Source organism: Vanessa tameamea, chromosome 6, assembly GCF_037043105.1.
Source record: "Vanessa tameamea isolate UH-Manoa-2023 chromosome 6, ilVanTame1 primary haplotype, whole genome shotgun sequence".
Taxonomy (NCBI): Eukaryota; Metazoa; Arthropoda; class Insecta; order Lepidoptera; family Nymphalidae; genus Vanessa; species Vanessa tameamea.
The window spans coordinates 11,174,097-11,193,072 of NC_087314.1; the positions used below are offsets into that span (position 1 = coordinate 11,174,097).

The following is an 18,976-nucleotide window of genomic DNA, read 5'->3' on the forward strand; positions in this document are numbered from 1 at the left end:
TAATTATGCTTGAAATTGTTTGTACTGTATATTGACCTAAGAATTGCGTAGAATTATTAGGTTACAACCATCTCCGGGAAGATTTATACGATTACACCCAATTCAAACATATTCATGGGTTTGTATTTATTTAATGTAAACTAAAGTTTTTGTAAATAAATTGTAAATAAACTGTAACGGAAATAATGAATTTTAATTTAAGCTGAGCATTCGTACTACTAAAATTATGTAAACGAGTCTGTGACACCGGTGAATCTTAATTTCATCAATTGAGATGCGTTATGCGTTGCAACGTCAGAAGTTGATGTTTTTTTTGTATACTCTTGTAAAAAAAAAAAATAAAGATTAAAAATAATCAAACATAATGAATGCCGTAGATTATTTAAGATCTTCTTAAATTATATGTATGTATGTTTGTCTTTCACTCCTGTGATTGTAAAGGCTATGAGTGATACTTACCTTTGGTGATCGTTGTCTGGTACAAAATCTGCAACACTGTTCCGTCTATTTGTATATGATCGGGTGGGTTTGGAATCGATTCCTAACAAGTTCGCTTCACTAATTGACTTATGCCTGGAGTTGGTCCAGTGGGATTCTCCACGTATACCAGCCTGTTGCATTGCAACCAAAGGAACGCCAGTGGCGTGCTTAAACAAAAATATGCATAAACATAAAATAACATAATCAGCCTGTAAATTTCCCACTGCTGGGCTAAGGCCTCCTCTCCCGTTGAGGAGAAGGTATGGAGCATATTCCACCACGCTGCTCCAATGCGGGTTGGTGGAATACACATGTGGCAGAATTTCGTTGAAATTAGACACATGCAAGTTTCCTCACGATGTTTTCCTTCACCGCCGAGCACGAGATGAATTATAAACAAATTAAGCACATGTAAATTCAGTGATGCCTGCCTGGGTTTGAACCCGAAATCATCGGTTAAGATGCACGCGTTCTAACCACTGGGCCATCTCGGCTCATGCTCGGCACTGGATCAAAAATATGCATAAGTATCGGTAACTTTTACTATAATATTTTACAGTTGACAAATTTCAACGTATTTTATCTTATTCTAAAGGTGTAGTAAGTTTACCTGATAAGAAGTGTGAAGATTTTGCATCCTGAAGTCAGGGTCAGAACGATATTTACGGCTATATTTATAATTTGTTGAAGTTTCGTTGTCCGAACTATCGTAGCCAGACGATGTTTCACGTACACCTCGAGTCTGTCTTTGTATCCTGAAAAATTTAACTTAATATTGATCTTGATCTTAACAACGATTCTATAAAAATAATGCCATTTTAAAAAAATACCTTGGAACAGATTTCATGCCACTTCCAATAGATGTTTTTGGTTTTGGAGTTCCAGAGCGTTGTGAACCATTGTGATTAGGTGGAAATACACGAGGCAACCCGAATTTAAGGTATGTGTACATATTGGAACCGAGAGCTGATCTGCAAAAAGATCACTTTTAATTTTAGTATATTACTTGATACAAACAGAACCGTTAGCAGACTTTATTAGCCAAGTATTCATTGCCAAAACATTCTCTGATTTAAGTTTTTTTTTTTTTCATTTAGGTAGTATATGTAAAACGTCTACATTAATAAATATAGGATTACAATTACTATTGTCAAGATGACTCGATTATAACTTTATAAAATCTTATTTTAAAACGTTAACATTTTATTAATCAGGAAGTTCCCAATTAGAATATTATTTGATTTTAAAATACTTACTTAGGTCCATATCTAGGGTGAGAAAGGATAGATTGAACTGTTGTATCACGAAGCTGGAAATTTCCATATGGCAGGGGACTTTTGTCAGTGCTACCGAGAGCACTGTCAGTGAAATCGGAATTTAGATTTTGCCTGTAAGTAATAAACTATTTGTAACCCACAAATATTCTTAATAGCCTATAAGTACATACATAATTGAATTCTTCAGAATAATATGTCTTATTAAGAAAGTAATCGAGTGTAAGGTAGCCGCAAAAAAACTGGACGGTTTCAATTATAAATGGCCTATTCGACTACCTACCTATTATATATAAAAAAGTTCGTATCTTTTGGATCAGATTAAATAAGTATTTTCTAAGTGTAGTTTCCATTCCATTCCATCCGAGACAATTTACAGTTGGCAACACTTGCCATCAGATATGATTGCGGTTTAGCTCATTTAACAAACAATAAATAATTTAAAAGTTAATAAGTGTTCTTTTTATGTCGTTTATGTTAGACGCTATGTTAAAATATATACTGTCGAACAAATTGCTACCTGTAAATAGACCAGGCGTGTAGATCTTCAGAGTGCATTCCCCGCGGATCATGCATCATGGGGTTAGAGGGCACAGAGTAGCGCCGCTCACCTCCCAAGCCTAGCGCAGACTGCGACATCTCCTGTCACTAAATGAAATTAAACCATTATAAGTATCGATAAAGATCATTGAAGTAACTTTTATATATATATATATAATCTTATTTTTATGTTATTTATAACTAAATGTTTTAACCTTTCAAATACATAGATAATATAAATGCGCGTGTGTGATTCAATTAAGATAATGGACACTTTATAGCGTGCGGAAGTATTTGTTAATCGATACGATTTTTGATTTAAATAACGTAAGATTGATTGGTTGTTTTTTTCTTACAATTTTTTTCTTGTTGCTTATAAACGAGCCGAGTAAAAGTATGGAAATATAAATTACATCCTGATTTTTGTATTGCTTGTCATATAGAGAACATGTCACATTTTTTTATTATATAGGTAGGCGGACCGGCAAATGAGTCACCTAATGGTAAACGCTCACCACCACTCGTAACCATTGTCGCTGTAAGAAGTAGGTATTAATCATTCCATTGTGTCTGTATTTACACTGGTTCACTCACCCTACAAACCGGAACACAACAATACTAAGTATAGCTATTTGGGGTAGAATGTCTAATAAATGGGTGGTTTTTCGAAATCTATTTTTCCTATTCCACCTAGTGGATTTAGTCATTTGCCATGTTTTTGGATTCACTAAGCGCCAGACCAGAAGACCAGACCAGAAGACCTAATTGCGATCAACACTAGTATTAGTATTTTTTAATTACATTAAAAACTTCGCCGTTATGGCAATTTTCTTATTTTTTTTTTAAAACACGTTATACGTTAACGTATACTACGTTTTTTCATAAAAAAATATACTAAAATTAACTTTACTTCAAATATAAAGCGATTTTCCAGAACATATACTTATGTTGTATGAATACGATATACGAAGGTCTTTTAATTTAATGTTCTCTTTTATTTAAAGAGATTTTATGTATGGAAAATTTCGGCCTTGTTTATGAATCATGTTTATTAAAAAAATGTTTTAGCAGAAAATTCCACTAACCTGTGTCATGGTGAATACATCAGACAGTATTCAGAGTATTCAAGTCTCCACATTGTAAATTCCAATGGCTTGACATCTGCAAAGAAAATAGTTTGATTAAACTCTTTACGTAGGTAAGTATATCTTATAAGTGTACATTATTTTAACCAGAAAATGCATATTTTTTATTAGCCTTATGAATAAAAAAATATAGAATGTCTTATCTACATCACAACAATTAAACATAATATTATTCATTATCCTTTTAAGTTGTACTACGATCATTTGAGGGCATTTCCTAAATATGACCTTTCGTTGTTAATTCAAAATGAACCTAATCTGTGTCATATTCACAATTAAATGACATTGAGTATATCCCATTCAACAAAAGCTGTCTGGTCGGATGTAACGTCATAGAAACACTGACTGAACGTTATATTTTTAATTTACCAGAGTATTGCTGCATAATTATAATTATGTATATTTTTAATTCAAAATAAAAATATTTTGAGAGGATAAATGAATGAACTACGAGTATTAAATCAATAACGAATATTTTAGAAATTAATTCTAAAATATTCGTTATTGATTTCAACTTCATAATAGATAAGTAACAATTTACTAACCATTATTATTATTATTTATTAGCAATTAGATCCTACTGTTTCTTGTAAACACGATCTACGAATTTGAGTGTAAAACAAAAATATACTGCTTTTATTTCGCTTCGCTTTTTTTAAAATTAATATATGGATTTTAAATTTTTTTTAATAATATATAAAATTTGAATAACATAAATCTACATTTCTTTAAGTAAATATCTTGATTACATTATCAATATTCCTAACTGATAATAAAAAACACCTAAAAATACTGACATCAGAAACTTTACGTCCTACATAAGTAAAACCGTCAAACTCCGATAAAAATACCTCAGAACTAAATTAATTGATTATCTAATCTTTTTTATGATATAGGTTGGCGGACGAGCAAATGGGCTACCTGATGGTAATTTGTCACCGCCCATAGACAATGGCGCTGTAAGAAATATTAACCATTCCTTACATCTCCAATGCGCCACCAACCTTGGGAACTAGGAACTTGTTCTGTCCCTTGTGTCTGTAGTTACATTGGCTCATTCACTCTTCAAACTGGAACACAGCAATACTGTAAGTGGATATGTGATGAGTGGGTGGTACCTACCCAAACGGGCTTGCACAAAACCCTACCACCAAGTGAATCAGAAAACAAAATCGCGTACTATTTTAATTATTCCTTCATTGTTTTTAAAAACGGTATATTATTTAGATTCAGCAGCAATGCGAAGATCCGTCAAAAGTCTTATCCACTTCATAATCCAGAATATAATTATTGCATTATGAAAATTACAATGTAAAATTATATATCTGTAACTCGTACAAAAATGCTATTGTTTATAGGTGTAATGTCATTGAATATAACAAAAATATTTCCGTACCTATAATGTTGCACGTTTTTTGTTATATATACATACATACATACATATATCATCTTTGCCATCTCATAGGTAGTTCATTGATCCCTTTACTAAAAAAACATAGGGGCGAGAATCCGGCTGTCCACGGGGTTGGTTCTGAAGGTCGAAATTTCCACAACGAAAACGTTGAAACCAAAAACTGTGCTTTCTTTTGCGACACCAGCGCCGTACACATCATTAATCCTTTGAGCTATTTCTGCATGACTGGTGCCACAGTCGAACTTGTACTCGTAAATATACCGATATTCCATGTTTTTCATTGTGCGGTAATAAACGACGCCAAAGAAAAAAGTAATGAGAAAAAAACAAATGAATGACTGTTTTCAAAACTCAAATGTACCAGCTAAATGACTTTAGAAATTTGAATTTGGAATTGTTATTTAAGATCAAAGTGGTCAGTACGACAAAACGCTAATTTCATATGTAAGAACCTAATATTATAAATTGCTAAAATTGGAAAGTTTCACAACACTTTTGAAATCCTAAGACTTGGTTCAAAATCTTATATCATATAATTTCGAGCTGCCAATTCTTATTATAAAAAGCTTTTTTGCTTTTACCTGCGATTTTATTTATACATAAAGGCTATAGACGTAAAAAAAAAATCATTTTACGCTAATTAGGTATTTACCGAACTTATTTTAATTGAATCAAATTATAGACCAAGTTTTGTATATACTACAAATATTATAATATAATAATCTATTAATACGATTGGCGCATCAATATCCCGTATAGAGGCGGAAAAACAAGCCATCAGATAATAATTATATTGTTATTTACTCACGCATTATATTACGTTTTATACGAAAGAACGTTGCAATATAACCAACCGTCAAATTGCATACATGATTTTCTCGTGACACAAACTAATGACTAGGAAAATATCTATGTAAACAACGAATAATTTAGGCCTTGAACCAGACCTTTATAAACGCCGAGACAACTCGTGAGATCGCCATTGTACTGAGGACAGGAGATTCAGATCACATGATTCACATATAATGAAATCATAGAGAAATAACTGGCGTGAAATTAACTTCACTCGATACTTATCTAGGTAAATTGACTGATATATATACTTTACTAAAGTAATCATAAAACGAGAAATGTAATTATATTGTGTACATACAAATTTGAACTGAAACAATTAACGAAATTTATTATAAAATTAATCAATTTACGAAAGATATTAAATACCCAAATTAATAAAATACATTAATCAACAATAAGGAAAATAACATTGCAGAAAATATTTAAAAATATATAATTAATCTAAATAAATGATAGATTCTATCAATTTATATGACAATGCTTTTATATTTTTCTTATTTATTTATGTATTACTTTCTCAATCGATAAAAGAGCGAAACCGCCGGCAATTTTCTTTAAACTAGTTTTTAAAATAAGACTGAGCAAGATTCTGTTTCCAAATATACATTATCTATAGATTGCAAATCATTATTATCAAATTTCGAGTATTATCGCCTTACTCTGAATCATTACGGTACTGAGTCATTCGGAATGGCATTGCAACCGGTTTCATATCATTACCTGCGTTACGTGTCCCGTTCTCACAGTACTTTTGGGAGCCATTGGCAGACCCTCACCTCATTGCACAGCTACCGGTTCTTAAGATTGCGTGTTAAGATTAATAAAATCTACAAGTCCACGCAAACTTATAGGTGATTCATTCGATAATGTTAGGAAGTATTCGTGTCTTGCGTACTTTTTGTAGTTGTAATGATCATTAACCTTCTTTTAGCAAATTATCAATTCAAATCTTTTTGCGGCTTCCTTCACGTTCAATTAATTCTATTATGTCCCCGGTAAACATTTAACAAAGCAATTCTAGTCTCATTAATTACTTTTTTAATCTTTTATTAGCATTTATACATTTAAGCAATTTTACTGGGTTTGTTCAGACTCGTCTAGGTGAGTACCAACCACAGTTCAATGATCCTATCGCTAAACACTAAAAATTTGTCAATACAAATGATTCGGCAATCCGAATACCGATTAGAATTTGAGTGAGCCATCGTAAATACAGACTCTTTGATCTTATTTTTGGCTTCATATTGACGATGTAGGTACAGTGATTTATTATTTTTTACTCCTATTGCTGTAGTCATTATTATCTGTATCTATGAACAAAATAGATCATTTAAGTAGAGTATTCGTTAATTTTCCTACCTACAATAAAAAGGCAACTTTTACAGTATCCATACTAATATCTATACTTATATTACAAATGCGAAAGTATCTGTCTGTCTGTCTATCTGTCGTTCTTTCACGACCAAACCATTGAACTGAATATGGTGCAATTTGGTATAAACCAAGCTTGAACTCCAAGAAGGGCATAAGCTACTTTTTATTCTTAGCATCTGACGACTAATCCCTAAAACGCGAAATAAATATACATTTTAATACAAATCACTGGTAGCACACAAAAACTTCCCCAAAAAATGATTCCTACAATATCAGGAATCCTCCATTACGTTAGTTTTCGTGTTGGAACGCGAAGAACCTTTTACATCGATCTCATTTAAATTTGTATTGATTTATTCGTCTCCGAGCTCCATTGTAGAGTTAGATAAGTTACTAAAACGGCATTGACTAGCCGAGATCTTACGTTCTGTAAATGGTATGTCGAGAGTTGATTATGGGCAACTCTCGGTGGGCGTGCAGTCTTTGTATGTTAATTAGAAACGGTTACGAATTACTTACGTGACATCGCCTTTCGTCACGCCGACTGTGAAGTGTCCCTTTGATGATTGCGTGACTTATTAATGCAGTTTTTGATTATACATATGTATGCATAGAACCGATAAGGTTGTATTTGCCACAAACGAAGGCTACAAATAGTTTTCAATCTTTTGTATCGTAAATTAACATACGTTCTATGGAATTGATTCAAATTATTTATTGTAGATAAATGTTTAGAAATCGTAAATTAGATGATTCTTAAGCGCATCTTATCTGTTAATATGATGTAGTAGCCATTTTATTGTATGAAAACCTACTTTAAAAGATACATCGAATCATCCCTCGGGCTATGCATTCCTGGTTAGCGAATCCATTTGAAATCTGCGCGTGCGCAGGCTGCGGTCTATTTTTACCCCGAGTGGTATGCGCGCCGGCGCCTTAAGGTCATTGCCCGAGACCCTTCGATTGTAAACCTCTTGCAGCCGCAGATTTCTCAAAACAAAGAGGCTTGAACTTGAACGTGACTAATATTGAACATTATTTACCTGTATACTTACAAAAGCAAAACTTTCTTTTTAATTTATTTATTTCATTTTATTGAGGTTTTTTAACCAACATTTCTATCTACTATATAGTTTATTTATTTTTGATGTATCATAAGCGAAAAATCATTTGGTATGAAAAATATTGTTTCACCCGCTATAAACGTTACTGCTCTTCTCCCATGGGTCGTAACGTAATGTCTCATGTTCAATCGTCAATGAAAACCAAAAAACGCTTAAACGCCAAAATTGTACATTCAAGAAATGAGATTTAAAGTAAAAGCTTTAAACCAAATTTTTCACAAGTACTAATTTGGCGATATAACTTTTTTTCCTTCCACTGATTATGTATACCATACAAATAGAAATAAATCCTGATATTGGCGAAGTCATAGAAAACACAACTTTTCAGACTGATACAAGTATACATACTGTATAGAAAATATTACATAAATGAATAAATCATTAATATTTCCTGAATAATTGAAACACATATATTATCTGTCTCTGCAAAAAAACATGAAGACAATGTATGCAAAATGTAGGTAAATAATGTTAAGTGGAGACCGTTATGGTTGAAAAAACCTTCATACATTTCGTACGTGTTATCGCCGTTCATATATATGAAACAGTAAGTAATCTTTTACGAACGTACTTTTTTTCGATAAGGTAATTACAATACAATCAAACATTTCCAGGTTGTAAAGTAACGCAATATGCATTTGGCTAGAATCATAAACTAAGTAGTAGTATAGTAGAGACTTGTGTGCAAGTTTACTAATATGAAAAGGAGTGGACATACCCCAGTGGCTGAAAACGTCAAATTTTACTAAATATATATTAGAAAATATTCAAATCCGGACAATTTTTTTACTTAAATTCATCTCATAAGCGGCGGTGGCGAAAATTATCGCGAGGAAACCTACATGTTTCTCTCAAGATGCTACATGGAATGTAATTTTCCCACATTTATTTCCACCAAGCCCAAATTAGAAAGGAACAAATGTATTAAATTGGCACACGGAGGAAGTCCCATGACACACTAAGCATTCATTGTGAACTTGAAAATGTGGTGGTAAGAATTTGTCCAAGTCACCCATTTATCAGTTACGAGTCTTCTACCACTGAACAACAATAGATTTTTTATCTGTGTTTTGGTTTGAAAGATTAGGGTATTATTACTATAAGACATACGAGTTATCGTCTTAAATCCTATAAATATAACATATTACATAAATGGGGACAATATTAATATGTAAGTAATGGGTTAATTTTCTTGCAGACTTTATGTTGCCGGTTCTTCTCAATTCCGAGATGTTTATTTCCCGACCGCAAGCAAGTGTAACATCGAATATGTAATATTGAATAAAGTTTTTTAAAATTGACTTAGGTATATTTTCCATCATTTCCATTCTTTGCTATTATAAATAAATATGAAGTAATAATATTTTGTAAAGGTGCTCAAAGGGAGAGGAGGCCTTAGCCCAGCAGTGGGAAATTTACAGGCTGTTAATGTAATTATGTAATGTAAATATTTTGTAACGATGCTGTGCTATATATCATTGTTACTTTTTTAACTTGTGGTGCTACGGATTCTGCAAATTTTATCGACATTATTAATATTAGTAATAATAGTAATAATAAAATAAAAACCTGTAAACGTGCTGCTGGGCTAAGGCCTCTCCGCTGAGGAAAAGGTCAAAGGCTTATTGCATCAATGTGGACTGGTGACTATACAAGTAGTAGATTTTTATTCAACACATGCAGGTTTCTATAAGATGTTTTCCATCACCACCGAGCACAAGATATATTATTAACAAAAATGAAGTACATGAAAATTCAGTTGATATAAACCCACATTGTCCGGTAAAAATTCTGGTTAATGTTCTAAACACTGGGCCATCTCGGCTCATAATTATTAATAGCAGAAGTAACAAAGAATAGGTAACACCTTAATTCAGCAGTAATAGGAGAAAAGCACGAGGTTATTTCAATTTAATTCTAATTTTCGGAATAAAAATATTTTAAATTTCATAATTTACTGATTACGCTTTTTGTTCTCAGGGATCGTGGCGAATAAGGCGTTGCCAAGCAAACCAAGCATCCCAACGACGAGCCACATGCTGTAATGCTGTGCTGATGATACTCCAATGCCGTTATAGTGACGTTATGTGTTTAGAGTGTTATATAGTTAAATGTTCTATTCTAATAATGATAGGTCAATTATTAATTCCCAGCCGGACCACTTAACATGTCCCCAATGTACTAATGAAAGGCTTTTCAGAAGCCAAAAAGGCTTAAAAATTCATACAACCCGCTGCCATAGCCTTCCATTAAGAAAATCAAGTGATAATTTTTCTAATTTACCTACTAATGCAAACAGTGACACAGATTCAATTTATTTTGAAAATCTTTTAAAAAAATGTCTTCAAAATATTCCATTAATAAAAAGAATCTCTAGGGGAGCGAGAATATCTCTAGCTAGATCTTTATCCATTGTAGTTCAAAATGTATTTCTAATAGTAATTTGGCATGGCAAAATCTTTTTACATTTTCTTTTAAATTTTTTCATGTCGATAAAACCAAAAATGGCTCCTTATAGACCAAATTAAAACAAAATAGTTTATTAGATACCCAATTTTCAATTCCAAAATACTTACCTTAAATATTTGGTAACCTAGATGATGGAACTATAGGAGGTAAAGTTGATGATGTTATTGAAGATTTAGTTAAAATTAAAGAACAATTTGATAAAGTCGGTCTTAAACTGAATTTTTCAAAATGTGAATTTTTTTTTACGGACAATTTAAGTCCCAAAAATATTAGTTCGGCAACGGATATATTTAATAAAATTGCTTATACCATCTTAAAACATTGCCTTTTTGTTCCAAAATTAATGTACATTCTACGCGCGACCCCAAGATGGAAATATCCTAGTCTTACCAATCAAATCGATGCCACCCTTAAAAAAACTTTAGAAAAAATTCTAAATTTATCTCTTGATGAGTATTCTTGGACTCGAGCTACACTTCCCATTCCATTTGGTGGCATCAGCGTGAGGAAAATTTCAAGTGTTGCCCTTCCGGCCTTTCTTTCTTCTGTATTATAGCATTTCAGGCCTTTATTCACAAATTTTAAAATCAAAATCAGACAAAATCACAACTGTTACTGAGGCGATAGAAACCTGGAAGGTAAAGTGCCCTAATGATGATATCCCTAAGGAAGTTACAAACCAAAAACTTTGGGATTCGCCATTGGTCCACGTTACACTACAAAGTTTGAAACAAAATTAACAAGTGCCCAAAACCGTGCCAGGCTTCTAGCGTTATCAACTAAAGAGTTAAGGCACTGGTTGAATTCATTACCCTCTAAAAATCTTGGGACACTTTTAGATAATGAATGTTTCCGCATATCAATTGGTCTCCGACTGGGAATATCGCTGTGCTCTAAGCACAGATGCCCGTGTGGAAAGGAGGTGGACTCTTTCGGTTTACATGGTCTCTCTTGCCCAAGGAGTTCAGGCAGGCTTTTCTGCCACGGTTCTCTTAATGATACAATAAAAAGGGCTCTTTCCACCATCGACGTTCCTGCTCTTACAGAGCCTCGTGGAATTAGTCGTGATGATGCTAAGAGACCTGATGGATTAACATTGATTCCCTGGGAACGAGGATGAGCCCTTGTGTGGGACGCTACATGTGTTGACACGTTGGCCCCGTCTCATATCCGAGAAACAATGTTAAGAGCCGGTTCCGCTGCGGAAAAAGCTGAAGCAAAATAAATATTCGTGTCTTATGTCTAATTCCTTTTTTTCCCATTTGCTGTCGAAACACTTGGCCCTTGGAGTAATGGTGCAAAAAGCTTCATCAAAAATATAATACCTCGCCTTATAGCCTCCACTGGTGACAGGAGGGCTGGTTCGTTTTTAGCCCAGAGGATCGGAATTGCGATTCAACGGGGAAATGCTGCTAGCATTCTTGCCACCATTCCACGCGGTCAAGTTTTATACAGTAACTATTTTTAATTCATATTTGTATATATATTTAAGCACTTAATGTTATCAATAAAAATAAAAAAAAATTAATTCTTAATGGGTCATAGTTAATGTTAGTGAGAAATTTTACTTTTATCTATTGCTTATATCAAACAATAGAAAATGCGAATTTGATGACAAAATAACATATAGTTATTATGTCGTTAGTTCATTATTGTTTAATATATTAATTGGTATTCTACAACAAAAATTGCACTAGTTTGTCAGTGGCAATATTTCCCAGTTCCCATAGCGGTGGAACAATTATGGTCTATGACTGTAGATTTTTATTAAACATGAATATTAAAACAGTTAAAAATATTTGGAAAATATGCCTCAAACTCTGAACCATAGCAAAAGCTCTTCTTTACACGAAATAAATGACTTTATTACATTCCAACAATATTTTAATTTTTTTTTATCACTTGTTTAAATTGTAATAGTGATTACTGCAACCCGGCTCCTTGGTGTCCGATCCGATCCATTTCATATTTTTGCCTATATTTTTACTTTTTTTTAATAAACAGTTTATAAGCAGATAATGGATTACGTCTATACAATTCTTTTGAAGGTCTCTTAAGGATTTATCAATTATCGTGGTAGCGTTAACTGGATGCGTGTATAGTTATTATCACCCACTTACGAAACACTTCTGCTTCTATAATATTTCACTTTAAAACTACACCTTTCGAAATGGCATACATTATATTTATACAATAAAAGACGAATATTACTTAACAAATGAGTTATTAAAATATACAAAATATATTATTACTAAATAGAATGTATAATATTATACAGCAATGTATCATGAATGATGTAATGCTACAAATATTCTATTCGATTCATTCTCCTATATTATATCCTTATACACGACCCAAGATTATAAGTTATGGAGTTAAATATCACTGAGCTGACGACGATACATTTGTATTTCTGTATAAAATAATTTTAACAAAATAATAAGATACATGTAAAAGCTTTAAGAATATTTTTTTATTTGCCGGTCATTCGGAATAAATTACAAATGTTCTAGAATATTATCAAGGATATTTATATATATAGATACATTTTAGTTCAATGGGTTGGGTGAATCCGGTTAAAAGTTCAATTAAAACATTTCACTCGGACACAATAAAAGGTGAAATTAAATGAAAACTTGTAAAAGAGTATTCATAAAATTTGCAACTTACACCATTATTTATTTATATAATATAATTAAATAAATATCTAATAGATAATTCACGCTGCTGGATTGATCGGATGCAAAACGGAGGTATTAGGCATTTTCAACCAACTTCAGAAAAGATAGAATCATGATTTCTATGTTCGATGCATGTTTTTTCTGTTAACCGTTTTCATGGAAATGGTTTGGCCGTTCTTTATTTTAAAATTTAGGTAGCCGGACAGGCAAATGGGGTACCTAATAGCTAGTGGTCACCTCTACCCATAGACATTAGCGCTGTAAAAAGCATTAATTATATCGACCATTCCCCAACAACCTTGGAAAGTAAGGAGTTTTTTCTTGTGTCTGTAGTTACACTGGCTCTCGATGTCGACGAAAGTTTGGAAGTAAAATTAAAAGTGGACATAAGTAGTAAAGATATATTAGTCAAGAACTGCTAATAGTGGACAATTTAGCTGATCTATTAGCAAATGGCGTGGCATCGTAAATCTAAGATTTGTTTACCTTTATTCCTTCTTCGATTGGAATAGAATACAAGTATTACTGTTTGGTGGTAGAATATTTGATGAGTGGGTGGTGGGTACGATTATCATCATCATTTTCCTGTGTTTGTATTTCGTAAAAATGAACTAAGAGCTAGATAGGTGATTTTAAAATCTAAAAAATAAAATACGTATAAATTTATACAAATAAATGCAGTAACACGCTAAAAGTCACAGAAATTAATGTGACTGGTGTGGTTTAAAATGGTCATTAATATTTGCCAATTATACCGTCTGGTATTACGAACAAGACGGCACTGGGTCAGCGAGTTTTTGTTTAAACAACCAAATGTTGGCAAGCCACACTATATTGACATTTACTCATAACTCAACTCTCGCTTTTATTTCAACTATATTCTTATTATATCACTAGCTGTGTCCGCGACTTCGTGCGCGTTTGAATTTAACAAAAAGTTATTGTTCAGTCCGCAATTTTTACTATAACTTATTAATTCTGTATTAGCCAGCTTTTGTGATATTATGTCGTTGGTAGGAGCGGTGGCATGCGCGAGGGCTGCGCGCAGCACTGGACAGTATTTGGACATTGCAGCGTGATTTTATTATTATTTTATATATAATGCTAAAATAAAAATAGACTAAATTACTCCTGAAAACATCAGCTATCTTCCTGTAAAAGTCCCGTCAAAATAGGTCCAGCTTTTCCAGAGATTACCCGGAACAAACAGACAGAGAGACAGACAGACAAAATTGTAAAAAATGTTATTTTGGTATATGTACCGTGTATACATACATATGCATTGTGTAAAAAGCTGTTATTTACAAAGAGACACTCCAATTTTATTATACGTATAGAATAGAAGACATAGATTAAATCTGTCGTAATAGTCGTAATATTGTAAAATTATAATGCTCTAACACGAAGTTATTTTGAGTACGATGTGAGTATTACAGCCTCGGATCTAAAAAGGGGTTAGCCGACAAATAAGAAATATTGCAAGTTAATTCGTTTTTAAAATAATAATCACATCACACCTTACATATAGTATGCGTTTTGTTTTTTATTTTCAATTGGTAGGGGTAATGCAAATCGTGAAATCTTAACCCGGTGTCGCAATCTTTGTTCATCCTAAGTTGATTGTACCTAATCACTATGAATAATGGATGGCTTAGTAAAAAAGAGAATTGAAGTATCAAAGCCTTTCCAACGATAATGCAACGATAAAAAAATTTAGCTAACTTAAACGCAATTCGTAAATACCGTAACGGATATGTGTCGAATCGGTTTACTATCCCTTCGCTTCAGTCGCGGCGCATTATTGTTCAGATGTTTTTTTTTTTATTCGTTTCGCAACCAAACGTCCAACAACTTACCTCCATGGTGACGAAAACTTACTAATATAGACCTCAGTAGTTTTTTAAGAATTATTTAAAATAGAAACTGTTTTTATTTATCCAAAAAAGTATCAATTAAAAGTTAGGTAGGTAGGAGGTTACTGAGGTATTCGATACGAATGTTTGCCCGCAAAATGGTTTCTAAAGTATTATTAGCCTTCTTCATATATTAAGTTTTACTATAAAAGTATATTTTAAAAGCTAAGGTTATAACATATTTATGTCAACGGATTTCCTTCGGGCTGTTGCAGCGGATATTAATTATAAAACACTTATTAAAAGCTTGTGAGAAAACCGCTAGGTAAGTGTTGAGCGTGTCAAAATGTGGAAATCACAAATTTTTAATGTTAAAACAAAGGATATGTTTTAAAATTGATCTATATTTTTTTAATAAACTTAAATAATTAAAAAATAACTGAAATTATACTTCATTAAGATTGCAATACACATAATCAATTTTTATTAAAATAATCGATAATATTCAAAAATACGAGTAATAATTACAATATGTAAATAATAATAATTACAAATTAGTAGAGATGAGCCTATTGTGTATTGAACCGAAACCGATTCAAATTCTGCCGAAATTCGGCCGTACTAATGAAATATTTAAAGAATATTGAAATTTATGAAATTAATAAATGAAAAATAAATAAAGTGTAGTTTGAAAATTATTTTATTTTATTATTATATTTTATTTATTTTCTATCTATTCATTTATAAAAAATAATAAGTTCTATGAGTTTTAAATAATGATTACATGTTATTTTCTTATTAAACTCGTTCGTTTGAGTTTTCCTAAGTAAATGAAAGTTGCAAATAAATTATATACGTCAGCTGTTTTCACATAAAACTAATTTCAATAAACATATATTTATCGCGACGATTAGTACGAATGAGGTTATTTTAATAATGCAGTTGGAGTGGCGAAAGTAGTCACCGCGTAAAAAAAGTTTATAAAAAATATATTGAAAAAGCAAATATTTAATTTTAATTATATATTAATTTACAATAACTTAATTGAAAAGAACAAAATCAACCAATCAACTTAAAGTCTTCAGGCCGTGACTCGGAAAAAAAACATAGTTTTAGTGCAAGTTTACTGACAATTATAACAAGAACGCCAGATCATAACGAAAACGCTGAATGCAGAGGGGAAAGCAAACCAATTTGGGAAGGCCTTGGCCCAGCGCCAGAACCTTAAGAGCTGATGAGCATTCAAGCGGTATAAAACAAAAACATAAGAACTTGAGTATAACACCAGCTTCTAACAGCTGTCACAAATAATGATGACGTTCGAAGCAATTACACGCTAATCCAGATAATAAACAGAAAATGTTATTGTTCATATCAACTGTCATAGCATTTGCATAGCACGATCAACTGGAATCGATAATTTCGTTTATCCTTTATGTATTAAATGACTAATAACATTATTATTTCTAATTTCAATAACTTGGAATAATAACTCCATGCACATTTAAGGTTCCTATATTTAAATTATACTGTTTCAATAGTAAACTGGTGAACAGACTGCTAGTACTGACGATAACCGTAGCCGTTTGAAGGCCGGTTACTATATTAAAAAAATATTTCATTTTTCCTACGTATAAAAGTATTAATTAATATTTATATTTTTATCGAAACACTACTCTGTGCATCTGTCATATAAACACATTATTAGTCTATTATCATGCAAACCAATTATTGTCATGCCTCTGAATAACATACCTCGTACACAGATCTGCTATCCGTAAGGAAAACGAAACGTATTTAGAATATAGTGGCAGAGCTTAAAATAGTTTATAACCTCGAGCTAGAAAGCTACCAGTATTGTACACGTAGAGTCATGAGCCCGAACTCTCCATTCATTGCCGTCCCATCGTTTTATGAGAGTGGGTAAATCGAAATCAGTGTATCGGTACTTACGCAATATATACATCTGCACTACCGGCTGTGTACAATATTGTCATAGGCACGATGCTTATAAGTATTTGCCTTATAACCTCCATATATTACGTATATTCTTAATTCTGTCGAATTAATAAAATAACAAAGGAGGTCAAACTATTTTAAAATCAGTAACAAAGTTAATAGGTATTAATATACATCTTTAACATAACAACGATACTTTTTTTTAAATAAATAAATACAGTGCTTTTTATAATTAAACACGCAAATCACACGATTAAGAGATATTCATTCATACAACAAATGTAAGATTGTCGACATAACCAATTGTTTTCTACCGTCAGAGCGTTTAATTGCTGACGAATTAACAGATGTCTGTTATTTCATGTGTGACGGGATGAATTTTATCCTTCGTTAGTTTACAATTCAATAATTATTACTCAGAAATATGAATACTTCTTTTCTAATTCACTTTCAGTTTTTTTATGATGTAAGTGTAATTTTACTTTCGATTTTATTTCAATAACTTAAACAAATTAATTTCAATTGGAAAAAAGTAAACACTTTTAATAATTTAATTTCAATTAAAAATTAATTTTATTGATAAAACGAAATTTTATTTTCCACAAAAAATCTCCACTTTTTAATTTGTCTAGAAAGTAAGTAAAATAATTAAAAAAATATATATATTAGTTAAGTTTTTTGTTCTATACATTTTTAATCCGTATTCAAAAACGATTGATTAGTTAACGAATAATAATTCATTTATTTTCAATTATGATTCACAAAAAATATCCCCATCGGTTGACTATCACTATCGCGTAAAAACATTGATAAATAAAAAATACTTTCCTTACAGACACTCTTCCAGAATTTCTTCACTCTTAAATATTGATTTTGTAACCTTTGTATCATTGCAATAACCTTTGCTTTTTTTTTTTTTTATACTAGAGGTGGCAAACGAGCAGGAGGCTCACCTGATGGAAAGTGTCTACCACCGCCCATGGACATCTGCAACACCGGGGGGCTTGCAGGTGCTTTGCCGGCCTTTCAGGAAAGAGTACGCTCTTTTCTTGAAGGTTCCTAAGTCGTATCGGTTCGGAAAAACCGCCGGCGAAAGCTGATTCCACAGAGTGGTTGTGCGAGGCAGAAAGTGTCTTAAAAATCGCGCTGTTGTGGATTTTCGGACATCTAGGTGGTGCAGGTGATATTTGGAATTATGACGAGATGTCCGAAGGTGAAATTCAGCAGCCGGGATTAATCCGAACAATTCCTCGGAACATTCCCCGTGATAAATTCTGTAGAAGATGCAGAGCGATCCAACATCTCTACGCAAAGCCAAAGGATCAAGCAGATTTATGCGAATAACGACTACTTAAATATATTGAATAAAATAAATACTATTATCGTTATTTGTTAGATACATAAGGCGTGGTGCCTTTTGTATCTAACTAATAACAGTAGTAAGAAATTTTACAAACTGAAAACAAAAGGTACACGACGGCAGTCTTCATCGCAGTAATTAAAACATTATAATTGCTTATGTGGGTCAAGATTATCTGTACAAAATCTGTACAAGTTATTGCAGAAGCGCCTCTAATACTTCATTTTTGTATTAAAAAGAGTGGATTGATGTGTTTAAACAATCCTATGATAAGGATTTTTATGCCATGTAATACCGTTAGGCCTGACTTATACACTGTATGAGTCATAACTGGCGAACGCTAAATTTTTACAATAAATGTTTTAAAACAGAAATTTGGTCTGTAAGTACATTCCTAGTGGTCCATTATTTGCCGACTACCTGTATATATAGCCATCAACATGAAAAC

General features: G+C 32.3%; 1 protein-coding gene across 1 annotated transcript in view; it reads right to left on the minus strand.

Annotated features, from left to right (window-relative positions):
• The window catches only part of LOC113396346 (ATP-binding cassette sub-family G member 8), a 46,082-nt gene that overhangs the window by 7,812 nt on the left and 19,294 nt on the right, over positions 1-18,976 (minus strand). The window contains exons 2-7 of the mRNA XM_026634244.2: positions 3,380-3,455; positions 2,275-2,402; positions 1,737-1,868; positions 1,311-1,451; positions 1,091-1,235; positions 460-647 (exon numbers count right to left, since the gene is read on the minus strand). Of these exons, the coding sequence (XP_026490029.1) occupies positions 460-647; positions 1,091-1,235; positions 1,311-1,451; positions 1,737-1,868; positions 2,275-2,393 (725 nt within the window). The 5' untranslated portion in view covers positions 2,394-2,402; positions 3,380-3,455. The remainder of the gene's footprint in view (positions 1-459; positions 648-1,090; positions 1,236-1,310; positions 1,452-1,736; positions 1,869-2,274; positions 2,403-3,379; positions 3,456-18,976) is intronic.